The following is a 19,690-nucleotide window of genomic DNA, read 5'->3' as shown; positions in this document are numbered from 1 at the left end:
CTGGGCGCTGTCCCTCAGCTCTTCAGCTCAAGGCTAGCGCTCTACCACTTGAGCCACAGCGCCACTTCCGGCTTTTTTCTTTTTGCTTATATGGTGCTGAGGAATCGAACCCAGGGCCTCAAGCATGCAAGGCAAGCGCTCTACCACTAGCCACCTTCCCAGCCCCTCTCACAGAGTTTTTTGTCCAGCTGGCTTTGAACCACGATCTTCAGATCTTGGCCTCCTGAGTAGTTAGTAGTAGGCATGAGCCATCGGCGTCCAGCTTTTGGCTTTTTTTTTTTTTTTTTTTTTGGTATGTTCATACATTCCAATACAGATGTTTGAACTCATGGCCTCTCCGTTTTCACACCCACTGTTGGCACTCTGCCATTTGGGCCACACCTCCAGTCTGAATTTTTCTGGTTAATTTGAATAAGGATCTCACAGATTTTTTTCTGCCTGAGCTGGCTTCAAACTCAATCTTCAGATCTAAGCCTTCTGTGAATAAATAGGATTACCGGTGTGAGCCACTGGTGCCCTGCTAGGTTGAGTTTGGTTGTTGTCTTTTTAGTCATTAAAAAGTTATGCTGTAGGGCTGGGAAGGTGGCTCAGTGGTAGAGTGCTTGCCTTGCATGCATGAGGCCCTGGGTTCGATTCCTCAGTACCACATAAACAAAAAAAAAAAAAGCCAGAAGTGGAGCTGTGGCTCAAGTGAGCTGAAGAGCTGAGGGACAGCGCCCACGCCGAGTCTGAGTTCAGGCCCCACGACCGGACTCAAAAAAAAAAGTTATGCTGTTCTTGGCTCAGTGGGTCACTGAAAAATAGATAATGGGGGTAGTCTTGGACCAAAAGCTCTGTATAGTTTGCCAATCACTTCTCTTGTTTTTATGGAATATTATAATACAGGAATATGGAGCAAGAAAATTTTCCCTGTAGTCTTGGTTTGATACCATATCAAACTTACTTATATTATAATGTTATGGTGAGTAAGTTTCCAGCCCCAACCAGATTAGGTTAGGGTAAAGTTGAAATTTTCCTTGCATCTTTACAAAGGGAACAGTTTTAACAGAAAAATACATGGACCTATCCCAAAAAAGGATCCACAGAATCTCATTTGCCATGTTAATACTTTATCAAATCCTAGGTCTAACCTACCTGCTGTGTGTTCTTGTATACTTACTAAGAGTAGGCTTCATGTTTTTAAATAGTTAAAAAAAAACCTGAATAATATTTTGGGAAACTGTACAAGATTCAAATTTCAATGTTTATATACAGTTTTACTTAAGGATAACCACATTCATTTAGTATTGCCTATGCTGCTTCTCCACAACCTGGGAAATAAATATCTGAAGCAGACATCATATGACAAAGTTTTTAAACTCTTGATTTACCTATACTTTTTAGTTTTAATTGGAGGATAGATTGTATTCGTCTTTCATGATTAAACAGGGGTGGAGAGATGTGGAAGATAGGAAGTTTATTGAGATATGAGGGTGAAAGAGGAACATTAGCATATTTGATAACTGGAAAGCAGAAAATGAGATTAAATCAAATAGAGATTCCAGGGTTAGGGATGCAGCTCAATGGTAGAGCGCTTCCCTAATACATGTAAGTCCTGTGATTAATCCCCTTCTGTCTTTGGAGAAACAATGTTTTTAAAGGAGTAAAGAACAATATAGAGTACTGCATTTTAAATTTCACTGGTTAAATCACTGGAATTCTATCTAAAAATATAGACCGCATAGTTACAAGCAGAAGCAGCTATGATAATGTACCAAGTTTAGAACCTTAATAATGTAATTTATAATTATAACCTCTCCTGATTTCTTTTCAAATATTAGGTGTCCTAGTTGCCTATGAAGGCTTGCCACTTCATCTTGCACTGGCTCCCAAACTTTGGACTGAGCTATGCCAGACTCAGGTAAAATAAATTAATTTTAAATGATTTGGTCTTTATCTCATATGACCAAGTGAGTCAAGAATTTTAGGGACAGTGGTTTGAAAACAGGCTTACTAGAAATGGAATATATTTTAGAATTAATGGAAATATTAGGTACCAAACCTTGGGCTTTTCATCTCTTCGATTAAAGGGGTTCTTTTACTTAAGATGTATATGTATCACAGAAGATATTTCAAAACGTTGTTTATAGTTGAATTTCTGATACATAATTTAGTATCAACAGTTTTGGGAGAAAGTTCCCAGACAGATTCTAGGGAAAGAAAGCATATGCTGCGGGCTGGCTCAGCGGTAGAGCGCTTGTCTTGCATGTATGAGGCTCTGGATTCGATTCCTCAGCACTACATAAAAAGAAAAAAGCCGAAAGTGGCGCTGTGGCTCAAGTGGTAGAGTGCTCGCCTTGAGCTGAAGAGCTGAGGGACAGCGCCCAGGCCCAGAGTTCAGGCCCCACGACCAACCAAAAAAAAAAAAAAGAAAGCATATGCTGCTTGCAGCTGTTTCATGCACTATTATTCCATAATGTCTAGCAGTTACTATGTGTAGTTTTTTAAGGTGCACAGGCTGTTTGATCAACAGTCCCAATGAAAACAGGCAAAACTACCCGACCTATTCACGTTTCTCAGAGTCATCTTCTTACAAGTTAGCTCATAAATGATAGCTGTTGTAGAGAAAGAATTAGGAAGAATGGGAAGAGAGGAGAAAAACAGATGGACTCTTAAGGTTTGGCTTAGTCCTTGGGTCTGACCTAAAAGAATCCTACTTATCCTTTAAAACTAATTGGTTTCTGCCTGTTCCTCTTCCCCAGAGACAAAGATGAGTTCGTTAACCACTCTTGGACACAAACCTTTACCCACATTCTAGTTTATCTACTTCTTACTAAATGTAATGGTGGCTTTCTATCTCCTTTTCTCAAACAGAGGCCTTTTATAATTATCTCATCCACTGAAGAATTTTTTTGGTGTTGGGGGGCGGAGAGTGGACAGTACTAGGGTTTGAAATCAGAGCCTCATGCCAGTAAGGCAGATACTCTACCACTTAAGCCACAATTCCAGCCCTGAAGAAATGCTTTCTACAGGAGGAATCTTTAAAAGCCACTGATTTCACTTGGCTGAGTTACTGGTTATTTTTCTTTTCCAGTCCTGGGGTTTGAACTCAGGGCCTGGGCTCTATCCCTGAGCCTCTTTGTGCTCAAGGCGAGCGCTCTACCACTTGAGCCCCAGCACCACTTTCAGCTTTTTCTGTTTAGTGATACTAAGGAATCAAAACCAGGGCTTTATGCATGTTAGGCAAGCACTTTGCCACTAAGCCACATTCCCAGCTCCTGTTTGACTTTTGAACTGTGTGGTCTATTTAGTAAATTGGGGAGCTTTGCTTTTCCCTTTCTTTTTTTTTTGGTCCGGTCATGGGGCCTGAACTCTGGGCCTGGGCGCTGTCCCTCAGCTCTTCAGCTCAAAGCTAGCGCACTACCACTTGAGCCACAGCGCCACTTCCGGCTTTTTTCTTTCTGCTTATGTGGTGCTGAGGAATTGAACCCAGGGCCTCAAGCATGCAAGGCAAGCGCTCTACCACTGAGCCACCTTCCCAGCCCATTGCTTTTCCCTTTCTACTGCTGCTATTCTTGACACATACACTACAGATTTTCATAGCAATAAGGATGTGAAGACTTGGGTTCTGGTCCATACTCCTAGTACTGAAGTGACGTTGAACATTTTTTTCCTTTTTTTAACAATAGCTTATATAGCAGGCTGGGAACTGGTGGCTCACACCTGTAATCCTAATTATTCAGGAGGCTGGGATCCAAGGATTCCAGCCGAGGCAGGAAAATCAATGAGACTTATCTCCAGTTAACCAGCAAAAAGCCAGAAATGGAGCTGTGACTCAAGTGGTAGAGTGCTAACCTTGAGTGAAAAAGCCAAGGACAGCAGCTAGCCCTGAGTTGAGGCCCCAGTATCAGTACCACAAGAAAAAATTTTTGCTTACTATAATAAATACACATATGTATACTAGTTACAAGTTACCCTATTTTTAATTTTCATTTTCCATAAAAAGTCTTAATTAGAAAAGGCACTCCAGGGAATTACATCTGTGTAAGAGCTATGACCATTCGAACACAGGAATATCTGAGATACACAGAAAAAGCTATTGCTGTTTAACATTTCAGGGTAGTTATTCACCAAATCATAATTGTCAGAGAATAATACAACTATACATAGAACATATTTCAGTTCCTAAATTTTCTCTACAGTTTGGTTTCCTATTAATTGGATCCCTATTCTCAACCTATTTTGTTACTGTTATTTTCTAGTTCTAGGTAACTCAGTGCTGGATAACAGAGCTGCGTATTTTTTTAATATATTTTTTCACTTTTGGTATTCATATCTTCCCCTAGCATTTATCTATTTAATATATGGTGATTATTGTAAGAAAAGTTGAACAGACTTTTTAAGTTGTTAAGTGCTATTCAAAAAGTGATTTCAGGATGTCCTGACATCCAAAATGTTTTAAGTCTGATTACTTCAGGGCTCAACCACCAGTGCTTCTTCTCCCTTATTTTAGTCTGCCATGTCAAAAAACTGCATCAAGCTTTTGTGTGAAGATCCTGTTTTCGCTGAATATATTAAATGTATCCTAATGGATGAAAGAACCTTTCTAAACAACAATATAGTCTACACATTCATGACACATTTCCTTCTAAAGGTATGTGGTACTTCAGAAACTATCATGTGTCATTTCCATTTTTATTATGTTGGTCTTCTTTTAAAAATGTATCTTTTTCAGGTTCAAAGTCAAGTGTTTTCTGAAGCAAACTGTGCCAATTTGATCAGTACCCTTATTACAAACTTGATAAATCAGTATCAAAACCTACAATCTGATTTTACCAACCGAGTTGAAATTTCCAAAGCAAGTGCTTCTTTAAATGGGGTAAGAACTATTCAAGGAAACTCCTAAAGTTTCCTTAAGCCAACTCTATATTTGGCCCTTATAATATTTTACTATTGTGACTGTAACTACTATAAAACTTACCGTTCTGGGGGTTTTGTTTTGCTGGTCTAGGGGCTTGAACTCATGGCCTGGGCGCTGTCCCTTGGCATCTTTTGCTGAAGGCTATCGCACTGTCACTTGAGCCACAGTTCCACTTCCAGCTTTTTGGGGAATTTATTGGAGATAAGAGTCTCATGGATTTTTGAGTCGTGATCCTCAGATCTCAGCCTCCTGAGTAGCTACCATTATAGGCATAAGCCACCAGACCTGGCTGTTTGTTTCTTGTATGGGTACTGGGGCTTGAACTCGGGGGCCTTGCAATTTGATTTGGCTTTTGTGCTCAAGGCTGGTACTCTACCACTTGAGCTACATTCACTTCTTGGAAGTCATGTAGGATGAAAAAATAACAAATTTTCAAAAAGGTTTTTAATATGATTTGCATGTATATAACTAGTTCTTTTTTTCTTGTTTTGTTGGTCATAGGGCTTGAACTCTGGGCCTGTGTGCTCCGTGAGCTCTTAAGCACTTTGAGCCACAGTGCCTCTTCCCGTTTTCTGGTTGTTAATTGGAGATAAGAGTCTCACATACTTTCCTGCCTGGGCTGGCTTTGCACTTGATCCTCCAATCACAGCCTCCTGAATAGCTAAAGTTTACAGGCATGAGACACCAGCGTCCAACAACACATAGTTTCTATTACCTTAGAAGATCTGAGATAATGGCTTTAAGTATGTTAAGGGGCAGTAAGGCCAGTAAGAATCATTCCCCTTTTTCATTTGTATGTTTAGAACACTTATGATGTTTGTTGTTGCCTGTAGCTCCTTAATAACCAGAACAAATAGACAAATGATTTACTGATTACAAGGGCAGTTGAAACTAGGGAATTAGGCAGGGGGGTCAGTGGCTCATGCGTGTAGTCCTAGGGACAGTACCCAGGCCCAGAGTTCAAGCCCCACGACCGACAAGAAAAACAAAAGAAACTTGGGAATTAGGCCAGCTATGGTGGCTCACACCTATATTCCTACCTACTTAGGAAGCAAAGATAGGAGGATAATTTATAGGCCAGGTTGGACAAAAAGTTAGCAGTACCTATCAAAAACAAACCAGTGGCCAGGAGTAAGAGGCTCTTGCCTGTAATCCTAGCTATTGAGGAGGCTACGAATGAGGGTCATGGTTCAAAGCCAGCCAGGGCAGGAAGGTCCGTCAGACTCTTATCTCCAGTTAACTACCAGAAAACCAGAGTGGCAGTGTGGCTCAAAGTGGTAGGGGGCTAGCCTTGAGCCAAAGATCTCAGGGACAGCTCTCAGGCTCCAAGTTCAAGCCCCATGACTGACAACAGCAACACTTCCTCCCACCCCACCAAAAAAAAAAAAAACAGGGCCCAGTGCTGGTGGCTCATGCCTATAAATCCTAGCTGAGAATCATATTGAGAAGCCAGCTGGAGCAGACAGATCCAAGACTTATTCCAAGTTGTGTTTCAAGTGGAAGTGCTTTCATGCCTCAGCTGATGGGAGGGATGCAGTGAATCAAAAGCACAAGGCCTACAAGCACAAGGCCCTTAGTTCAGACCCCAAGGAAAGTAAATGTGTTCATTTAACGGAAATGATTTGTCAAAATGTTAGCTTTAAAATGAGCTATTCCTATTTGGATTTTTGTAGGACCTACGGGCACTTGCTTTACTCCTGTCAGTACACACTCCCAAACAATTAAACCCAGCTCTAATCCCAACTCTGCAAGAGCTTTTAAGCAAATGTAGAATGTGTCTACAACAGAGAAACTCACTCCAAGAGCAAGAAGCCAAAGAAAGAAAAACTAAAGGTTAGTCTTATGGATTAATTACTTTGGGTTGGAGATGAAAGAATACATTTGGTGTAACTGACTTTATATGTGTGTGTGTACACACATTTATATATTTATAATATATACACACACACACATATATAGTTTAAGATTTGGCTTCTCCATTGCTATGCTCCAGTATATTAAATGGCCCTGAGAGAAGTCTCCACTTGGATGTGTGTGTTCACAGATGATGAAGGGGCAACTCCTGTTAAAAGAAGGCGTGTTAGCAGTGATGAGGAGCACACTGTAGACAGCTGCACCAGCGACATCAAAGCAGAGACGAGGGAGGTCCTGACCCCAACCAGCACTTCAGACAATGAGACAAGAGACTCTTCAATTATTGATCCAGGCACTGAGCAAGATCTTCCTTCCCCTGAAAATAGTTCTGTTAAAGAATACCGAATGGAAGTTCCATCTTCGTTTTCAGAAGACATGGCAAACATCAGGTCACAGCATACAGAAGAACAGTCCAACAATGGTAGATTTGAAGATTGTAAAGAATTTAAAGACCTCCACTGTTCCAAGGATTCTACCATAGCTGAAGAAGAACCTGAGTTCCCTTCTACTTCCATCTCTGCTGTTCTGTCTGACTTAGCTGACTTGAGAAGCTGTGATGGTCAAGCTTTGTCCTCCCCAGACCCTGAAGCTGCTTTGTCACTCAGTTGTGGCCATTCCAGAGGACACTTTAGTCACATGCAGCAACATGACATTTTAGATACCCTGTGTAGGACCATTGAATCTACAATCCACATGGTCACAAGGATATCTGGCAAAGGAAACCAAGCTGCTTCTTGACATTAGATGTAGCATGTCTACTTTTAAGTCCCTTCTCCTGATGCTGTTTGTATAAGTTTTGCTTATTTGTTTTTGTGCTTCAGTTTGTCCAGTGCTCTCTGCTTGAATGGCAAGATAGATTTATAGGCTTAATTCTTGGTCAGGCAGAACTCCAGATGAAAAAAAAAAAAAAACAAAACTTGCATCTTCAGTAACTTTCTAAAGGGCAATCAGATAATGAATATGTTTTATGTAATTAAGAGTTCACTGTAGTGGCTTTTGTTTAATATGGCTGTCTGGGAGAAACAGGGTTCCCTAGCCCTGTAAAATGTAATTTAAACTTACAGCATTTTTACTGTGTATAATATGGTGTCCTCTGTGCCAGTTTTGTACCTTATAATAGAGGCAGATTGCCTCCAATCGCTGTGGTTCTTATTATCAAAATTAAGTTTACTTGTATACGGAACAACCACAAGAAATTTGATTCTGTAAAGAATCCTCTTTAGCTGTGGCCTGGCAGTATATAAATGGTGCTTTATTTAACAGAATACCTGTGGAGGAAATAAAGCACACTTGATGTAAAAATAATTGTTTTATTTTTATTGACATGACTGCTATTCTGTGCACTTAATTAAATTGATTGTGATGACTTTTCATTTGTTTACATACGTTGCTTCAGTCTTCTCAGATTAAAGTAATGAGTTAACTGAAGAAGGGGAATAAGCAGTTGTCTAGTTCAGTACAAGAATTAGTGGTAGTCCAAAAAAGCAACTTACCCCATCTCAATCCACTCCATCCCAAAGTGGACCAGAGGAGTATAAGAATACAGCCAGCTAGCCTCACTTTAACATCTTTTCGAGTGAAACATGCCACAAATAGACCTACATACCTATGAGCTACATCTTAAAAACCCTAAAGTAATAGAATACATGCCATTTCTTTTTTGTCTTCTTCAGACTTAAAAGTACAGCTGAAAGTAAGCTTACTAGGACAAGCTTTAGCTTGGGACACATCAACTATCTGAACACACAGACTTGATCTACTTTCAGAGGAACATCTATGGAGGAAGGGGAGATTAATACCTAATTTCATGATTTTACTACGTTTAATTCAATGCAGAGTCTAATTATAGGTTCATGGATTCCATCCAATATAAAATAAATTACAGCGATTTGTTTTTTAAGGAAGAGGTAAACATGACAGCTTATAAAAAGCAATGCCGTTATAAAACCTAATTCAACCACTTAGGGTGGTCGGCTGTAGTAAACCTTTTATTTCTTCAAAGTGCTGCTTCTGCCAACAGGATCGCATGTTTTCTTCCTTACAGACAGGAACTCCTTTACAGTCCAATTGTAATTCCGTCCGCCCTAGAGTAGGCACAAAACTCAGTGCAACAGTTGCATAGTGTTCTAGAAGAAAAACAGGAGCTTTATTATTACATTAGGAAAATGAAGACTTACCCATACCAGCTTCTATGTTTACTGGTCCTCTATACACGAAGGTCACATCACATACCTTCTGGCCAGTTCCTACATCTCCATTTCATGATGATCTTTCTATTTGTTAACTGAAAGCAAAGGGGAAATTCCATTGAAAACATAGTATGAAACTTCCCACAGAAAACACAGAAGAAATGAATCCTTTGAACAGCCTAGTCTTTACTGCCAAATATTCACAACATTAATACCAAGGACAGAATACCAACAACAGAAAGCCAGTGTCAAGGGGAGGAATTAACACTTTGAATAATTTAGGTAGCAGAAACAGGACATTTTGATAGGCTAAACCTGGAATTTCTTTCCTTCCTTCCTTTTCTTCCTTCTATCTGTCCTCTGTGCTGGTCCTGCTGGGGGCTTGAGCTCAGGGTCTGGGCACTGTCCATGAGCTTTTTTTTTGCTTAAGGCTAACACTCTACCACTTGAGCCACAGCTCCACTTTCATCTTTTTTGGTGGTTAATTAGAGATGAGGAGTCTCATGTACTTTTCTGCCTAGGTTGCCTTTGAACTTCAATCTTCAGATCTCAGCCTCCTGAACAGCTAGGATTACAGGTGTGAGCCACCAGTATCTGGCAAGACCCATCTTCAAATACTACACATTTGCACAATTTCTATAAAACTTAGACTTTATCAGTGTAACATTTTGTTTGTTTTTTAGGGTCCAGTCGTGGGGCCTGAACTCTGGGCCTGGGCTCTGTCCCTCAGCTCTTCAGCTCAAAGCTAGTGCTCTACCACTTGAGTCACAGAGCCACTTCCGGCTTTTTTCTTTTTTGCTTATGCAGTGCTGAGGAATCGAACCCAGGGCCTCAAGCATGCAAGGCAAGCGCTCTACCACTGAGCCACATTCCCAGCCTATCAGTGTAACGTTTTTAATTTGTTCTACAACTTTCATGTATTTTTTGATCTATGAACTCAAAATAGCATTGACAAAAACTTTATTAACCAAAAGAAGAGTTAGTTACATGTTTATACTTTAACCCTGTCCTGTGATACTTACCAATTCTATGTATTCACCAGTGATATTCCCATCAAACATTTGGAATCTCCCTCCCTTTTCAGCTTCCAATATAGCAGGAGATTTGGAAAATTTCTGCACCAGCTATCCAAGCAAAATGAAGACATTTCATCAGAGAGAGAGAGACAGTGTGTGCTCAAATTCAGCCTTGGTCATGCTAGGCATGTGCTTTACCACTGAGCTACATCCCCATCCCTATTACCTTTTTAATCTAAACATAAAATGTGTAATAGAACACCATGGAGTTTCAGGCTTTTGTTTTAATATGTAGCTTTTTGTTCTCAAGGAGAAAACAATACTCATCTCTCCCCTCAAATTATCCAGAAGTCATTGTTGGTTGATATCCCTACCATCTCAGAGTTCTCATAAAATATGACCAAAAGAGACAACAGCCAGGTGCCAGTGGCTCATGCCTATAATCCTAGCTACTCAGGATTTTGAGATCTCAGGATCATCGTTTGAAACCAGCCTAGACAAGTCCACGAGACTCCTCTCTTTATTGGAAACTCTTCTCTCTTTATAGTTTATTGCTATTCAGAAAGAGCCAAGAAGTAGTGCTGTGGCTGAAGTGGTAGAGCACTAGCCTTAGGTGAAAAAGCTCAGCGATAGTACCCAAACCCTGAGTTCAAGCCCCATGGCCAACAAAAAAAAAGAACAAAATCCACCCCGTTCTTTATGACACATCTGTTCCCAGGGTGAGAATTTAGGACATTAGCTCAGGAAGTTACTTACATCTTTCACAGTGAAGATGCTATATAGCTGGTCTACTGTTGTGTCAAACAGCTCCGTCATGTGTACAGCCACAGTGGGAATCCTCACACCCAAAGCCACTGGAGATGAGGCCTGAACCTCAAGAAGAGGTTCCAGAGGATAGTAAGCATACCAGAAGAGAACAATGCTAGGATGAAGTCAAGTCTTCTCAATAAAATGCTTTTGAGAGAAACATGCCACAAATTCCACACTATTTCACACCCAAGAAAACAGAGTGAAGGCTTCCCACTTAGCTCTAACAGTGCTATTCTAATCCTTCAGCAACAGTGCTCTTGTTCCTATGATCTCATTAACTGATGTATTACCAGGCTCGACGGAGCACCCTTACTCCTATTTGGACACGGTAAACAACATGGCCAGATGATATGATGGAAGATGCCTGCTGAAGGCTATCGTTACACACACAGACACACCCATGTTCCTCAGTCCCAATAATAAGATCTAAAATCTCCCCAAAGATAGGAGAGAAAGTTATTTCATTTGTATTCCTACCTACCAAACACACAGCCTTTAAGACAGTTTTGAGTTAAATGTAGTACCCGGAAAAAAAAAAGACCTGTTTATACATTCCCTTCTATCAAGAATGGAAGTCTTGGGGCTGGGAAGGTGGCTCAGTGGTAGAGCGCTTGCCTTGCATGCCTGAGGCCCTGGGTTCAATTCCTCAGCACCACAAAAAGAAAAAAGCCGAAGTGGCACTGTGGCTCAAGTGATAGAGCACTAGCCTTGAGCTGAAGAGCTGAGGGACAACACCCAGGCCCAGAGTTCAGGCCTCATGACCAACCAAAAAAAAAGAATGGAAGTCTAAGGCTGGGCATACAGCTCAGTGGTAGGGCTAACATGCACAAGGCCCTGGGTTTACTCCCAGCAACATACAAAAGAATATGTCTCATGATTTCTATAACCAAATGGAAAATTTCAAAGGCTCACAGAAGATGGAAGTGCAGATTAACACCCTTCCTCACTATCCTTCAGTTGCTCATCGAAAGGTTGTGTAGAGCTCTGACTTATTTTGGCCACCAAAACTCATACCTGCAAGGTGTTCTCACTCAGTTTCCTTTTAACTGTCAGTTCCTGACTTGCCACAGCTTTTGTTGGTAAAATCATTCCTGTTGTAAATTCTATAAAGGCAAAAAATGGTTTTATTAAAACAATAAAACAATTTCCTCTGAAACACAGAGGATAAAGTAGAAAACAAAATCACATGAGAAAATAAAGAACTGGCATTTAATAAAAATTCTTAAAGAATTTCTATTAGCATTTAGAGGACTTCAAAATCATTCCATGTTCCACAGTAACAAAGGCCTTTTATTCTTTTTTCAAATACCTTACACTTTCTATCATGCAACTAAAAAAAAAAAGAAAAGTGTAGTTTACAAAAGTTCCAAGTAACAATGTTGTATGATTAACTAATAGCATTGTGGCCCTCTCTTACTGCTTCCCCACACCTCACAAAGAATCTTAGTCTTTGTATGCCATCCATACCATGTGGCCTCATACTGTGGGAAGAGTGGCAATCCCAAAACTCTATACCAGCACCCAGACACTCAGCAAGAGGGTACAAGGATGAGGTGCACAGAAAGGGCCCTGCTAGACATAGTGCCTGTCCGGTAGCTTCTCTAATTCTCTAATAACCTTGCTTCCATGCAGTATCGGAATCATCTAGATGTATATCTCAACTACACCTGTAATACCTGCAGTCACTTTCATACATTCATTCAACAAAGACTTATTAAGCACCTACTATGTGCCAGGCATTGTGCTAGATGCTGGAGATACAGCAGTGAATAAGACAGACAACTTCCATGTTCTCATGGAGATTATAGTCTAGCAGAAAAGACAGACATTAAACAAGTAATTACACAAACAACTGAATAATTTCATTCCAGAAAACTACTTAGCATCCTGAGAGCAAAATAGTTCATGTTGTACACATACTGAAGATCACTAATCACATGACTAGCTCTAGACATCCAGACTACAATTTATTCTACCGTATAAAGACCTGTGAATCCAGACCACAGTGCAAAGCATAACTTGGGTAAACAGAAAGAGGACCCTCTTATTCACAAGGACGCCTTCTTTACCCGTCTTAAGTGCCTTCAGGTACTCTCCCAGGGCCTCCCTGACCTTGGCGGTGCCTGCAGTTTTCATAAGATCCTTCAGTAAATCCCCATCTCCTTTCTTTTTACTCACGTTCACCTACAAATCAGAAAAATAAAAACCTAAGAAAAATCTGGTTTCATGTACTCTTACAACACTAGGTCCTGTGGATAGAGATATGTGAAAATGGCAGAGGGGAGGAGATGGCATTGGACATGTACAGGTTTCTTCATAATGTGCTTGTAAAGGATGCAAGAGTAGAAAAATTCTTTTTGGAAATTATGGGGCTGAACTCAGGTCCTGGGCACTGTCCCTTTTGCTCAATATTAATGTTCTATCACTTTGAGCTACAGCTCCGCTTCTCATTTTCTGGTGGTTACTTGGAGATAAGAGTCTCACGAACTTTCCTGCTTGATCTGGCTTTGAACCACAATCCTTGTATCTCAGCCTCCTGAGTAGCCAGGATTACAGGTATAAGCCATCAGCAGCTAGCATAAGGGTTCATTTTTTCTTTTTTTCTTCTTTGCGGGTCCTGAGACTTGAACTAAGGGCCTAGGCATTGTCCCTGAGCTTCTTTTGCTCAAGGCTAGCACTCAACCACTTAAGCCACAGTGCCACTTCCAGCTTTTACTAAGTTATTTATTGGAGATAAGAGTCTCATGGACTTTTTTGCCCAGCTGAAGAGCTGAGGACAGTGCCCAGGCCCAGAGTTCAAGCCCCATGACTGATGCCCCCCAAAAAAATCTGGATCAAATATGAGTCTTGTAAATATTTATACTGAACAGCACTACTCTAAAACCCCAAAGCCACCATAATTATGAAAATCAAATTCCTTTATAGCCTGGAGTCCCTCGTAGGCACAAGAATTAAAAATTCAGTAAGGGAAAGGCCAGAGAAGAACAGAGTAAGGAGGAGCCAGAGGGAGAGGAAGAATCAAGTATTCTGATATTGTCAGAATGAAGATTTGCTGGGGCCCAGTGATTTAATTGAGCTGAGCCTGACTCAAATCTCATTTGCATCTAGTCTGTTCCAGAAAGCTGAGGGGAAACTCTAAAAGACTAGGCTAATATGCTGTTCATAAGTTTCTCAGCAGATGATCTGAATTTAGCAAAGTGAAATCACAGTCCTTGAGTGTAGCAACCACAAGTCTGAAGGTGTAAGATAGATCCACCATTACAGCATAACCTTCACTTAAAGGTGAATCCCAAGACCTACTGCTTATTATTAAGTTCTTATATCTTGAAGCCTTTGTGTTAAATATATGCACAAAAGACCACCTTGATCTGGAAAATACAGCTGTACAAATGGTCTCACCCCCAAACAAAGCTTTCTACATGAAAAGGCAAGCCAGGCATAAGAATTACACCAGTTCCATCTCCCAGGAGGCTGAAAAGAGCCAGAAAACAGCAACATTTACTATGAGACATATCAAAGCTGAGAAATGTCACCATTAAAGGGGAAACGGGAAGAGAAACAAAATCATAGTTGGCAAGGCCTGCAAGCAGCCTGAGCACTGAATAGCACATACCTGGTCACCTTTAACCTGCTGACCCCCACGAAGAACGAACTGACCTCACTTTACAAATGAGGTAGCTATGGAGGGTGTAGTCACCTGCCCAGGTGACAACTCTGGCCCAAGGCTTCCTCCTTTTCCCACATCACTGGGGAGCCACACACCATGCTGTCCTCACAGTAAAGTGATCCTTCCTGTCAAATAACCCTCCACAATTTATAGCTACCACACCAGAATTGCACAGTTTAGAAACACCCAATATCTGTCACAGAAGCTTGATTAGAAAAAAAGAAACTCCGTCAAATACCTCAGTGTCATCTACTTCATTTTCTTCAGAAAGGTTGGGTATTTCAATCAATCCCTTGTGCTTTGCACTAGATTCTTTGGTTGTACCTAAAGTGAAAATGGGTTCAATTAAAAAAAAAATGGTATTATGCCCTGAATAGTGCACACAGGATTTAACCTCCCTCCCAGAGCAGTGGCCATATCCAAGGGGATTGGCCAAGACAGGTCAGGCAAGAGCAGCCAGACAGAGCCCTAGGGGAAGTTGGTCTATAACCCATGTTTCTCATCTTGTCCCCCAGTGCTGTTTGCCAGGTCAAACCAAGAAGAAAGGCATGTAAAGGGGACAACTCATAGAAGGGATGGGAGGACAGAAGGGACGATGAATCCTCATCATGGAAAGCACAGGGGAGGCTATGGCTTAGGGAGGTTCATGTAGACTCCATGCAGTTGTATTGCTTCCAGGACTAGAGTGTGCACCTCCGGAACAGGAGGGGTCAGGACAAGCCCTCATGGCTTGCCTTCAGCCTGTGCCTAGGACTTCTGCTGTTGTTCTAATAGCACGTCACTCCTTTATTATACTTATCTGGAAAAACATTCAGCATATTGAGTACGGGGTTTGAGTGGCAGGGCCAAGCAACCAGAATATGATTCAGAAACCAGACACATTTGGACACCATCTAGGGGCATTTTACTGCCACAAAACAGGTAGAAAAGGTTCAAAGAGAAACAGCAGGCTACGACTCCTGCCCTCTAAAGGCCAAGGAGTATATTCCACATGACCATCAGAAATGGGATGTATGTGTATGAACTCTGGGTTTTGTGTTCTCAATGAGCTTTCTTACTCACAGCTGATGCTCTTCCACTCAAACCACATTCCCAGTATGGCATTTTGGTAGTTAAGTGAAAACAGCATCTCAAGGGCTTTTCTGCCCCAGCTGATTCTCCCAGGTCTGAGCCTCCTGAGTAGTTAGAATTACAGGGTGAGCTCCTATGCCTAGCAGAGAAATTTTCTTTTCTGAGGATGGATTTCCACTGCCTTTTTTTCGGGGGGGTCCGGTCATGGGGCCTGAACTCTGGGCCTGGGCTCTGTCCCTCAGCTCTTCAGCTCAAGGCTAGCGCTCTACCACTTGAGCCACAGCGCCACTTCCGGCTTTTTTTTTCTTTTTGTTTATGTGGTGCTGAGGAATCAAACCCAGGGCCTCAGGCATACAAGGCAAGCACTTTACCACTGAGCCACCTTCCCAGCCTCAACTGCCTTTTTTTCTCCTGAAAAATAAATGCAACACACACACACACCCTCAGGATTTATCACAGTCTTTGAAAGCAAGCTCCTCTAGGGTGTGGAAGGAAATTGTTGTTTTAAATTACCACGCACCTTTAAATTACACATTCATCTTCACTGGAATGACTAGAGACCCTAAGTGAGACCTGAGTACAGGAAAGTACAGGGCTGACTAGCTTCCAGAGAACAAATGGGTGCTTGGGCTTCTCTTCACCTTCAGCCTTAGTGTGGATCCTCCCACCCCCTTTAAAGTAGGTCCTTAGTCAACAAACACTAGCAAAACTTGTTAGCACCTCTCAACTTGCTGGGATGAGAGCTCTCCCTGCACTCAGAGTTTATGGCCCAGAATGCAAACAACAAGATTTTTCTGAAGCATGTGGGTACAGCAGATGAAATGTTAAAATGAAAATGGAGCAAGAAGACCGCATCTTCAGTTATGACCTAACATGCCTACAAACCAGGGGGGTATGACATATGCAGGGCGGGAAGAGGTGCAAGTGCACAGGGGGACAGTCCTCAGGACAGGACCCTGCCTGCTGTCTTCACTTCTCAGCCCTGCCCTAGGCAGCCACGGCTTCCACAACTTCATGCAGTCTGGTCTCTATCACTGCCTGGGTTTGTTGGACCTCAAGTTCTTGGCAACTTCAGGGACACTGAGAATACCAAATAGCTGGTCCAGTTCCATGACAGCCACTTCAGAAAAATATTTCCAGTTGTTTAATGGTGTCCCCAAAGCTGCTGCCACAGCAGTTATCAGTGCCTGCTTCCCCTTCTGGTCTGGAAATCTATTTCTTCATCCCAGAAAGGACCTGTTTGTTTTAAGCCAAGGGAGATGAAGAGACACTGTCCATGAAGTTCCTGGAGCCCTGTCCTGGGGAGAGTAAAGCCAGACCTGATATAATCCAGCCAGCAGTAGCTACCAGGGGAGTAACTGAGGACAAACTCTCAGCTGGGAGACCCTAGAAATGGGTGGGATTTTTTTTCCTGAGACTGGATCTTGCTTTGTAATCCACGCTGCTCTTGAATTTACAATCCTCCTTCCTCAGCTGGGATTACAGGCATTATAGGCCTATGCCATGATGCCTAGCATTGTGGGACTGTTTTTGATGCTTGCTGAATAGTTTCCTGGACTCTGGCCTGGCTCCTGACACCAAGACAGTCAGGAGCAGAGGCAAAGGCCAGCTCACTGAGTTTCTTTTTTTTTTTTTGTCAGTCGTGGGACTTGAACTCTGGGCCTGGGCGCTGTCCCTCAGCTCTTCAGCTCAAGGCGAGCGCTCTACCACTTGAGCTACAGCGCCACGTCCGGTTTTCTGGTGGTTTATTGGAGATAGGAGTCTCACGGTCTCTCCTGCCCGGGCTGGCTTTGAACCGCGATCCTCAGCCTCTTGAGTAGCTAGGATTACAGGCGTGAGCCACCAGCGCCCGGCTAGCTCACTGAGTTTCTAAGACAAACTCTCCAGAAAAACTCCAGGGATATCCCAATATTTGTGTGTGTGTGTCTCTGTGTGTGTGTGTGTGTGTGTGTGTGTGTGTGTGTGTGTGCACGCGCATGCGCGCATGTGGGGGGGGGTTATGGGGCTTGAACTTGGGGCCTAGGCACTGTCCCTGAGCCCTTTTTGCTCGAGGGTAATACTTTACTACTTTGAACCACAGGGTCACTTCTGGTTTTCTGGTGATTAACTGCAGATGACAGTCTCATAGACCCCTGCCTGGTTGGCTTCAAACCACGATCCGCTGGTCTCAGCCTTCTGAGTAGGTAGGATTACAGGCGTGAACCACCAGTGCCCAACTTAAGTCTCAAATTTTAACAGTGCACAGTCCTCCACAACCAGATCTCTTTTTCTTCCTTCTCTTTTCCCATGTCACTAGCCCCTTGGTTATTTAACAATACTTACTGAACATAAATTGTATCATTACAGAATTTAGCAAAAGACCCCATACTATTAAAAAAGACCCCACACTATTAACAACTGAAATGTCCATCAATGGATGGATTAATAGACAAAATGTGTTATATCCATACAATATCAATCAGCTACAAAATAAAGTAATATATATGCTACATAAATGCTTTGAAAAATGAAGTGACGGACACCAAACACCAGATAATACAGGATTTCATTTATATGAAATGCCCAGAGGCAAATCCAAAGAGACAAAAAGATGAAGAATAGCTGCTAGGGATTTGGGGAAAGAGAAAAATGGAAGTGACTGCTAATAGTACAGGGCTTCTTTCTGGGGTAATAAAATGTCCTAAAATCGACTGCATGACAGTTGCAAAACGGTGCATATACGGAATCATCACTGAAGTATGTACTTGTTCTTTCATTCCAGCCCTGATGACGATGGAGGTAGGGGGAAAAATCGTTAGGAAATCATAAATGGTATACCAAGTATGAGTGCTTTAGGCAAAATGAAGTAGGAAGCAATGAGGTACAGGTCGGAGAGATGGCTGCGCTCAGGTAGCTAACAGCTGCACAGAGAGAGCTCCAGGCTTCAGCTCCAGGTTGCCCTAGTCCACAGGTAGTGATGGAAAAAGGTCCAGCTGAGCGCTGACCTCCGTGGAGCTTGAGTGCTGGGAGAAAGCACAGCTTCAGCTTCTGAAACTAAGCCGCTCCAAGCGCTTGTCAAGAACCACTAACACCAACTGAATGGATTGACTTCTCACAGCCCTGCCTGTACCCTGAGTCCCCAGTTACCTTTCCAGCCCAGCTTAATGTTCCACTCATAGAAGAAAATCAGCTTTCCTTTGCGGCTGCTACAAGATGCCTCGCCTTCCACCTGCTTCAGCTCGCCAATCTCACACCTGCCGGCCTCATTCTCCACCACGATGCCCACGAGCAGCTCTCGGAGCTTCCCCTTGGACCAGCTGGTGGCATCTCGCTCTGTCCTGTCCAGGAAAGCAAGAGCATAGTTGTGAATGGAAAGCGCCGCTGGTATCCTACCCGGCGAGGGCGCGCGGACCAGGTCAGACCCAGGGCTCTCAAGTGGCCTCCAAAGCCCCACCACTCTCGCACTTGGGCAACTAGGCTTCTCTCAGGCATATTCTAGTCCTCTTACTCCGTTCCTTAAGACATCATTTAAAAAAAAAAAAGATATTTGGGGGAGAGGTTCCCACCCTCATCACCCCTAGAAAATGGGTAGGCAACGCTGAGGAGCTGCGGGAAAGTGGTAATGCACCCCAATCATGCTGACCCTCCCAACTGGCAAGCCTTCCCACATCGTCGGCCACACCATTCTCCCTAATTCATATTCCCACCTGGGAAGGGGGGCAGGAACAGACCTAAAAGATCAGTCAGTGTGCACAGGCCGGGCCCGGCCAGGATAGCCATGTCATCCCCCGCAGGGCCCGGGCCCGGCGCTGCCTTTCCAGATTCCTCAGCAGCCCTTTGCTGGCCGTGGGGGGACCCGGCCCCGGGAACCTGTCTTTGGGCAGACATCACCCCAGGTTCCAGCGGGGAACGCAAGAAGGACGGGCAAGAGTTCGGTCACAAAGAAGGCCAGTTGATGGGGCGGTGAGATCCCCATTCCTGCGTCTCCAGCCACTGACCCCGGCCCCCCGCGCCTGCGCCACCCGGGACCCAAGAGTGTGGGACCCCAGGCGGGGCACAGGTCCCGGGCCGCGGGGAGCGACAGGGTGCGTCAGAAGTCACTCGTGGGGCCTAGCTCAACTTTCAGAGGAGCGCGGAGCCCGGG

The 19,690-nt window shown here is 43.0% G+C and overlaps 2 protein-coding genes across 4 annotated transcripts in view; one reads left to right on the top strand and one right to left on the bottom strand.

Moving 5' to 3' along the window:
- Usp34 (ubiquitin specific peptidase 34) overlaps positions 1 to 8,185 on the top strand; it is a 190,561-nt gene extending 182,376 nt beyond the window's left edge. Inside the window, exons 72-76 of the mRNA XM_013022457.1 lie at positions 1,821 to 1,900; positions 4,493 to 4,633; positions 4,715 to 4,858; positions 6,574 to 6,733; positions 6,945 to 8,185. Coding sequence (XP_012877911.1) covers positions 1,821 to 1,900; positions 4,493 to 4,633; positions 4,715 to 4,858; positions 6,574 to 6,733; positions 6,945 to 7,552 — 1,133 coding nt within the window. The 3' untranslated portion in view covers positions 7,553 to 8,185. The remainder of the gene's footprint in view (positions 1 to 1,820; positions 1,901 to 4,492; positions 4,634 to 4,714; positions 4,859 to 6,573; positions 6,734 to 6,944) is intronic.
- Positions 8,111 to 18,886, bottom strand: Ahsa2 (AHA1, activator of heat shock 90kDa protein ATPase homolog 2 (yeast)). Of its 3 annotated transcripts, none has more exons than XM_013022493.1 (8): positions 18,694 to 18,886; positions 14,735 to 14,820; positions 12,899 to 13,013; positions 11,844 to 11,932; positions 10,776 to 10,892; positions 10,026 to 10,127; positions 9,047 to 9,098; positions 8,111 to 8,940 (listed from the first exon to the last, which is right to left on the bottom strand). In XM_013022493.1, the coding sequence occupies exons 3-8, from the start codon at positions 12,963 to 12,965 to the stop codon at positions 8,768 to 8,770; spliced, it is 600 nt and encodes a 199-aa protein (XP_012877947.1). In that variant the 5' UTR covers positions 12,966 to 13,013; positions 14,735 to 14,820; positions 18,694 to 18,886; the 3' UTR covers positions 8,111 to 8,767. The 3 variants fall into 3 exon arrangements, with proteins under 3 accessions (XP_012877947.1, XP_012877948.1, XP_012877946.1); XM_013022494.1 differs by having other exon boundaries at positions 18,742 to 18,886; XM_013022492.1 differs by lacking the exons at positions 12,899 to 13,013; positions 18,694 to 18,886.
- Positions 18,887 to 19,690: the final 804 nt, after the last annotated feature.

Source organism: Dipodomys ordii, unplaced genomic scaffold (genome assembly GCF_000151885.1).
Source record: "Dipodomys ordii isolate 6190 unplaced genomic scaffold, Dord_2.0 Scaffold63, whole genome shotgun sequence".
NCBI classification, from domain to species: Eukaryota; Metazoa; Chordata; class Mammalia; order Rodentia; family Heteromyidae; genus Dipodomys; species Dipodomys ordii.
The sequence above is the reverse complement of the archived record's forward strand: the minus strand, read 5'-3'. Positions and strand labels throughout refer to the sequence as shown.